The sequence below is a fragment of the Polyodon spathula genome, chromosome 23, assembly GCF_017654505.1.
Source record: "Polyodon spathula isolate WHYD16114869_AA chromosome 23, ASM1765450v1, whole genome shotgun sequence".
Classification (NCBI taxonomy): domain Eukaryota; kingdom Metazoa; phylum Chordata; class Actinopteri; order Acipenseriformes; family Polyodontidae; genus Polyodon; species Polyodon spathula.
In genome coordinates this window covers 23,607,746-23,616,684 of record NC_054556.1, presented here as the reverse complement: position 1 = coordinate 23,616,684, position 8,939 = coordinate 23,607,746, and the positions used below count along the sequence as shown (strand labels likewise).

The window sequence follows — 8,939 nt, the reverse complement described above, 5'->3', positions numbered from 1 at the left end:
TTTTAACATTTATTTTCAAATTGTTAGTAACAACCGCTGTCCAATGGCAATTCATTAACAGGCAAGGAAACACAAATTGCACTTTGCAGCTCTGACTACTTCCTCTTTCAGAAACCCAAAAAGGAACCTACACAGTGGAAACTACATCTCCCAGTATGCACTGCTGTCACAGGCCTGCACAGGAAAAGAACGTTTATTACAAAGCAGAAAAAAAAGGCTTTCAACCAAAAAAACTAACGCTTTTAGACTTTTTTAAAAAAAATGCAGGAGTGATACATTGTGGGTTGTAGCGTTTCACATTCATTTGCTTGATGAGCATAAATGAAAAAACTGGTATTACAAAAATACATTGCAAGGCGTACGAACGAACAAGAAGCCAGTCCTTCTGCGATAGAAGACATGCACCAAGGTAAGACAAGTGCTGTGATTTAGCGGTTGAGCAGATTGATATCACTTTCTACAGAGCTCCCATGCAGTATGTAAACATTGGTACCACAGTAAAGGGTTTGATGGGACTGTGCTAATAATATATGTTTAAGTGTTTGTCTGGGGGTTGCTTAGCAGCACACCTTGCCATGTTTACCAATATCAAATGGATCGTGTTTTTGTAAACGCGTTTATTATTTAAGTGTTGCTTCTTAATATTAAATTAATGTTAAAATCAATGAAGTTATATATATATATATATATATATATATATATATATATATATATATATATATATATATATATATATATGAGATGTCATACATGTTCTAATGTCAACACAGTACAGACAATAATGTCATGTTCTTAGTTGTTCACACTACAGCAGTCTGATTTTAATGGGATTTCTCGAATACTGTTTGTTTTGTATTCGTGGTAAATGTGTGCTAAGATACTTTACCGACAGTTTAGTCTCCCGCTGTAGTTGCCTGCTATATAGATCTCTGTATCGATATATACATGCAGCTGTGGACAAAAGTTTTGCATCACGTGTAATTTTAGTATTGATACATAATTTAAAAAAAAAACAAACAAACAAAAAACAACACTATCTGAACATAATTTTTATTTAATGTCATGTAAGCAAAATAAACTACAAAGTGATATCACAAAAGTCCACTGGAAGCCGTAATAGTAGTACAAAATTTCATGTCACATTTTTTAATAGTCAGTTTTTTGTTATATGTGACTAGTTTAAAGTGTCTTTTTGGAAGTAGGAGCCAGAATCATCAAGCTTCATGCCACTTTGGATCAAGTTTCCTGAACAGTAAAAGAAAAGTATTTTTGAAGCTACTTGCTCTTTAAATAATATACATCCTGTTATATATGACCTGCAGGAGCCTGAAAGACTTTTGTTTTTGTCACAGGGACGAATGAGGAAACTCAAGGTTGAAAGATGGAATCTGTAGGGCAGGGTTCTGAACTGGAATGCGTGCACACTAAAGACGAGGTCCCCGAGTATGAACTGGTCAAAATTAAAGAAGAAAACGACGAAGACGACGACGTGGAGGAGACCCAGTATGTCTGTAATGGCTGTGGCAAGAGTTTCTGTGAATTAGCAATGCTTGACGTTCACAAGCAGACACACAGCACAAACACCCCCTACCAGTGTTCAGAATGCAAAGAGAGCTTAATTCGCCCCGGGAGCTTAAAAAAACACCCGAGAGCTCACACAAAGCACAAGACGCAGGTGCACATCTGCACGCAATGTGGGAAGAGCTTCAGTCAGTACTGGTACCTCAGAGAGCACTGGCGGATTCACAACGGACAGTCTGCCTATCGCTGTATTGTGTGCGAGAAGAGCTTCAACCAGTCAGGGGACCTTAAAAAACACCTGCGCATTCACACAGGCGAGACTCCCTATCACTGTACTGACTGTGGAAAGAAATTCACTCAGTCGGGTCACCTACAGAAACACCAGCGCACCCACACAGGAGAGACACCCTATCACTGTACTGACTGTGGAAAGAGCTTCAGCCAGTCGGGTCACCTACAGAAACACCAGCGAATCCACACGGGAGAGACTCCGTACGGCTGCACTGTGTGTGGGAAGAGATTCAGCAGGATGGACACCTTTAAGGTCCACCACCGGATACACACAGGAGAGAAACCGTACCACTGTACGGCCTGCGACAAGCGCTTCAGCCACTTAGCAGGACTTAAAGCACACCAGCGGGTTCACACAGCTGAGACGCCCTACTCCTGCACTGTGTGTGGGAAGAGTTTCAGCCAGTCGGGGACCCTTAGAAGACACGAGCGCATTCACACAGGCCAGACCCCATATCACTGCACTGACTGCGGCCAAGGGTTCACACAGCTGTCACACCTTAAGTCACACCAGCGAACTCGCACCGCGAAAAAGAAGAGCGACCCGTCAATTTAACAGGTCTCTTTTACTCCCATAATCTGAGCAGTTAATTTTCATAAAACGAAAAACTGAACTGAAAACAATTGAGGTACAGTACATAAGTTTTTCAGCCTGACGGCAAAGCTGTCCATGGGCATTTATAGAAATGTAAACAAATGTTTGAACTGTTCTGGAGGGAAAGGTGAATATTCTTAATGATAACCTGACCAAACAGTCTTAAACAAGAGATAGATTAATATGAAGTAATAGTAAAACTGGTTTCACAGACCTGTGGGTAAGGCTGTCCATGTAAACCATTTTTTTAAACAGTGCCTCCAGACACCAGCAGATGGCAGACTTGTTATTTCCCAATTCACTTTTTTTTTTTATTGCTGAAGTTTTGGTATGATACAAAAATTCAATGCATCAGAGATGATTTGATCTTCTGGTTGTGTATTTTGTTAGTCAATGTAGAGATTGGGAAGCTACTGCTTAAAGTTACATTATTGAACAGTGGTTTACATTCAGAGGCATGTAATCGGTTTGTCTTGACTCCTCTTTCTGAAACCAGCAGAGGAGGCACCTGAGCCAGCATTATCAACTAATCCAAACCACAGCCACCAGTTCTGAAGAGCTCGAAAGCAGGGCTGAGGAGGGCAGGGTAACTCATTGGAATTGCAGTGGAGTGTGAGTCTTCCCTTCACCACCAGGTCCCAGATTCCAATCTAGTCGAGGCTAGCAGTGATCGAAAGCCATTTCCATCTTGTTACTTTTGAGTTTTGAGTGAAATAAGCTGAGGTGGTTTCTGACCAGTTCCTAGTGCAGAGCACACATCCCTCGTCACTAATGGGCACTTTATCAGACAGCCTGTCCCTGAGTCTGAACTCGCCTCCTCAAAGCATGTTTGTTCCAGGGCCGAAGCACGATTTCTGGACAGCGTTTCACTTCGATCCAGTATCTTTCATAGACACTAAACACATTTCAATAAATGCAAAAGAAACAAAACATTAAAACCTGGACAAGTGTGGGATTTCTGGGAGGTTTGGATACATCGGCAGTAAAACCTTCGCTATTCGTGTTTCACCTGTATTAGGACTGAAACAGCTGTTTTGCACTTTAGACTGTTCCCAGGAGTTCTACCCTGGCAGCAAAATAAATAAAACCAAATGCATTTTGTCCACATTGCAGAATTCCCCAAAAAACGGATCATTTTTAGCTCTGCCTTTTTTTCATAGTTTGCAAGTCAAAGGTTTAATTTATATCGGGAGGTTACATTAAAAAAAAAAAAAAAAAAAAGATTAAAAAAACCTGCAGGTATGGAAAGTGCAATACTGATACTTCTGAACTCAATAAAGATGTACCTTATGGTGTGAAATAAATTTGATAGAATGAATGCAATGTTTCGAACTGGTTCAGTTAAAAACCTGAACGTTTATATAATCTTGTTCATTTCTAGTATTGTTTTCTGTTAATTCCAGTTCCTGGCGCTGTTTTACTAAAGGGTGCTAGTTTAATATTTGTAAGGTGTCTGAAGTGTACCCTTTAGCAAAGACAATATGTAGTGTGTTCCTTTGCTAATAAACAGTGACATTTGAAATAGTTGGTATTGTGTGAAGAAGCTTTTCTGTCTCTGCACAGCAGTAGTTGGGACACCCTACCCCAACAGATAGCCTGGAGTTTCTCTGTCCAGTTGAGCTTTTTAATCTGGGCTTGCCGTCTGAACTAATTTAACCACGTCTCTAAGATTTTGTAACATTTTTCATATTGCAGCTGTTTGATTATTTTTTAAAGATAATTTCCATATCTCTTAAAGGGCAAGCCCATTTTTCCTGCATCGTTAAGTGAGGGTTAAAGTGGACTTTTGAAAAAGATAGTGCGCTTGTAACGCTGGGTGTAGGGTTACTGTGAGCCTATTGATCGAAGCGTTGAGGGGAAATGTAAATACACTTCCCCTGGCTGTATGAAATAGCTTGGCTGACTTCCTCACTTAACTCTCCAATCGGTCTGAGCAGCGGAAAGCGCATCTTCATAGCCCCCCTGGGAAATAGAACACAGAAGCGGAGCACGGGAGAGTGTATCAGAGTTTCAATTACCTTCCAGGAGAGCGTCGTGCGGAGTGGGCTGGGCAGGGGGTGTCCAAGTGAGACTGCTGGCAGATTAGACTGGCCCAGTTATATCCCACATAGCACTATAGTTGCTGGAAGTTCAGGATTTCACGAATTTGTCCTTTTATAATTAAAGCAGCCATAGCTTTTTTAAAAACCATTTTAAAAGCATCTCCATCTCTTGGTATTTGCAGGTGTGGCTGCACGCTTCCTTCAGCCAGGGAGGAATGTGTGTGTGACTTCAAATGAGAGGCTCTGGGAAGCCTACAGCCAGGAGATGATTAGGAGTAAATATGTGACAAGAAAAAGATTACGGCACTTTTCTCACAAGGGCCCTAGAAGTTATGTAGGCTTTTTAATAATTACTTAATACGCCTTTCTTTTGTAGGGACATTTTAACTAGTTAACTACGCCTTACAACCCCGTTACACTTTTCAGATTGACTAAGATTTAGATGCAATACAAAGTTTGTAGAGTTTTAAGGAATAACAACTTGTTGATTTTTAAAAGACAGCGAAGGATGCTAATTAGTAAAAGTACAAGTCTAAAATCCAAAGATGCACCATTTCAAAATACAAGCCGTGGGAACACATTTTGAACTACAAAAACAAGGCACCAAAATGAACGATACCTGCAGTAATTAACTGTGGATTTCAAGTAATTTCGGATGGTCATTTCTGAGAGAGGCTAGAGTTAGGTGGACATGGCCCCTTTAGGGCAGGACTATGGCTCTGGAAACAAACAGGACTTGAGTTTTAAGTTACTTTTCACAAGTACTTAAACATCCCTACTAGAGCCACAGTTTGGACTGGTTATATTATCAGGAAATACACTTGTGTGAGCCTCACTCAATATACACTGACCACTTTAAATCCTGGGCACATACTAGTACTAAATCTGAGTAAACACCACATTCCTTTCTTAGTAGCCATGGCCGGGTGCCTTCGCTGTGCCGCATGGCACTTCTTTGCAGGCTGGGTGTTTCAAGCAGATTGAAAAACAGTTTGCAGGGAGGAGTGGAAACGATAAGTACTAAAGAATAGAAATTGAAGCGGGAGGAATTTTTACATTTGGAGATGCAATCAGTTGTTGACGCTCCCTGCGCGGGTGACAAATTGAAGGTGCCTCAGTCTAGTTTATAACCCAGATCAGGTCAAACGAAAAATATTGGAGGTCTTGCCAGAGACAGCCCAGCAGGTTCAGATAAATGGACTGATCATTTCTTATTGAGAAACAATTCCTAAAAGGTAGTTTACTGCACGACTGGGAAGCGCCGGGGAGTCAATGTAGCTAGGTGCACCTGCCCTGACCCTTCCATTGGTGCTGGAATTAAATGGATAGAGACAACGCTCTTTTCTGATGGCAGAACTCCATGAAAGAGACACTCCATTTGTTATAAGTAGGGGTTCTGATGAAGTGGAGGGTGCTTTTTTTCAGGCTCACAAGGCCGGCCTTCAGACTGCGACTTGAAATGGATAAAAGAACCTGATTGTATTTTACACTCCCTTGGCTTTGATTAATGCGTCTGGCTATGTGAATGCAGGACCCCTCCACAAGGTGGCGCCAGCAATCCATATGTCAACGTGACTCGGGAATAGATATCTATATTGGCGAAATATATTTTGCTTTATAAAAACCTGCTGAATAATATTAGGTTAACTAATTAAATTACAAACCGCTTTGTAGTTTTCCATATACTTAACAAAAAACTGACAAATTGAAAAATGTGACATTTTGAAATCTAACACGAAATGCTGGCCATTGCTGTATACGCACACACACACTACTGGTCAAAAGTTTTAGAACACCCCAATTTTTCCAGTTTTTATTGAAATTTAAGCAAGTCCAATGAATAACCTGAAATTGTACAAAGGTAAGCGGTAAACTGCCAGAGGTTTAAAAAAAAAAGTTTAGGTTATCAAAAAGTGAAAAATAATGTACATTTCACACAAAAAGGCCTTTTTCAGGGAACAAGTAATGGGTTAACAACTTACAGCTGTTCTGCAGCAATGGAAGCAAGTTAAGCCTTGAAGTTGATGCTAACAATTCCTACAGGTGTCCCAACTTTTGTTGAGTACTTACAAACCCTCTGTCTGTATAAAAGCAGTGTTGGAATAGACTGTGTTACTACACCCTGATTATTTGGACAGTATTGTACTGCAGGAAGTAGTATATTGCTATCATAATGGCGAGAAAAAGGCAATTAAAGGAAGACAGACAGACCATTATAACCCTTAAAAGTGTAGGTCTTTCCTTTAGAGAAATTGCAAAGAAAGCCAAGGTGTCAGTGAGTACAGTTTCCTACAACATCAAAAGGCACTTGGAAACTGGAGGAAACTGACAGGAAGAGGTCTAGCAGATCCAAAGCCACAACAAAACCAGAAGACAAGTTTCTGAGAGTCAACAGCTTGCGTGATAGGCGGCTCACAGGACAACAGCTTCAAGCACAGCTTAACACTGGACGAAGTAAGCAAGTCTCAGTTTCAACTGTGAAGAGAAGACTTCGAGCTGCAGGTTTGACAGGTCGAGTGGCAGTAAGAAAGCCATTGCTAAGATGGCAAAATAAGAAAAAGAGGCTTGCCTGGGCCATGAAGCACCACCAGTGGACTACTGAAGACTGGAAGAAGGTCTTATGGACCGATGAATCAAAATTTGAAATGTTCGGTTCATCACGCAGGGTTTTTGTACGCCGTTGAGTAGGCGAAAGGATGGTTTCTCGGTGTGTGACACCAACTATCAAACATGGAGGAGGAAGCGTGATTGTCTGGGGCTCTTTTGCTGGATCCAGAGTCGGCGACTTGCACAGAGTGAGTGGCACCCTGAACCAAAACGGCTACCACAGCATTTTGCAGCGCAATGCAATGCCCTCTGGTATACGCCTAGTTGGTCAGGGGTTCATCCTACAGCAAGATAATGACCCAAAACATACCTCCAGGCTATGTCAGAACTACCTTAGAAGAAAAGAACAAGACGGTAGGCTTCAAATCATGGAATGGCCAGCACAGTCTCCAGACTTAAACCCCATCGAGCTGGTTTGGGATGAACTGGACAGAAGGGTGAAAGCAAAGCAACCTACAAGTGCAACACATTTGTGGGAACTTCTGCAACAGTGTTGGGAAGAACTTTCTGAACAATATTTGATTTCCATTGCAGAAAGAATGCCACGAGTGTGTTCGGCTGTTATATCTGCAAAAGGTGGCTACTTTGAGTCAAAAATTTTGATTAAATTTGTTAAACAAAACGATTCCATGATTTCTTTTTTATCTGTTCTATGCTTTAATTTCAAAGTACATTGAGACATTAAATAATTTCAATAAAAACTGGAAAAATGGAGGTGTTCTAAAACTTTTGACCGGCTAGAGTGTGTGTGTGTGTGTGTGTGTGTGTGTGTGTGTGTGTGTGTGTGTGTGTGTGTGTGTGTGTGTGTGTGTGTGTGTATATATATATATAATATCATGAACTCTCCCTCATTCTATACCACTCCATACCTCACTTTAACACAGCTGCCAACTTTCCCTTTCTCCTTCTCACTTCGGATCATTATCTGTTAGGATCCAGTCATTTATCACCAGCCACCTGGCAAAAAGATTGTCTTTAAAAAAGCTGTGGTTCCTGCATTGAAGTTGTTAAGGTCTGGCCGCTGATTCCACAGAAGAGACACAGCCCCTTGGTGACAGCTAATTCTGGGATTGGAGAAACTGCAATTTGAGGTGGACACTTCTTAAATCACGCCATGATAAGGCACAGGATACAATGCCATTAAGGTAGCAAGATGAAAAACTTATGTTAACGAGAAAAACGATCAATAAGTGATTATGTACTCAAGCTGAAGTTGAAGAGGTAGCCAGTTTAATTCTGTATTACAAAAAATACAGTTGCTTGAGTTTGGGCCGTTGAGTCACAAATCATGGAAGTCTAATCATAAGATTCTGTGATTTTGAACAGAAACCAACTTGCGTAATATTATACAGTGGTCTTGTGCTGTGATGTAAGACTTAAGTAGAGGATGCTCCATATGGCTGGTGCTGCTGCTTGAGGGTAGTTGCATTTGGAATCAGTCCAAAGCCTCTACCACACATACCTTGATTTGAAGAGGTTGTGGGTTCAGCTACACAGCCCTGCTACAGAAGAGATGGTCCCTGGTGAGGCAGGGACTGGGAGGGAGGAGGGGGGCGCCCTATCTCTTTAAGCTGCTGGAGGGGAGTAAGTGGAGATAAAACAGTGCGAGTCTGACAAGGCAAGAAATGGTGAAGCCAAGCAGAAATCGATAAGAAATCAGCGTTTCGTAAGGGCGCGCCGTTTATCAGGTGACACGGTTAAACAGTGTTAAGGCACTAAAAGTGAGAGAAATACTGCGCGTCCGAGTGGCAGTATTGATCACACTGGAATGGGTCCGCGCAAGGCTGAAGCTACTAATAAACTAAGACGCATCTGAGAGAGAATCAGCCAGATCGATCCAGTCCACGATCAAGGCCAAAACATCTTCACTGGTTCCTCACATT

The 8,939-nt window shown here is 41.4% G+C and overlaps 1 protein-coding gene across 1 annotated transcript; it reads left to right on the top strand.

The window, feature by feature from the left end:
- Window positions 1-141: 141 nt before the first annotated feature.
- On the top strand, window positions 142-6,168 carry LOC121298192 (gastrula zinc finger protein XlCGF7.1-like). Its single transcript, XM_041225130.1, has 2 exons — window positions 142-409; window positions 1,353-6,168. The coding sequence occupies exon 2, from the start codon at window positions 1,382-1,384 to the stop codon at window positions 2,366-2,368; it is 987 nt and encodes a 328-aa protein (XP_041081064.1). The 5' UTR covers window positions 142-409; window positions 1,353-1,381; the 3' UTR covers window positions 2,369-6,168.
- The last annotated feature ends 2,771 nt before the right edge of the window (window positions 6,169-8,939 follow it).

Coding starts and splice junctions, on each gene's coding strand:
- LOC121298192 (XM_041225130.1), top strand. CDS start 1,382: ATGGAATCTGTAGGGCAGGGTTCTGAACTGGAATGCGTGCACACTAAA.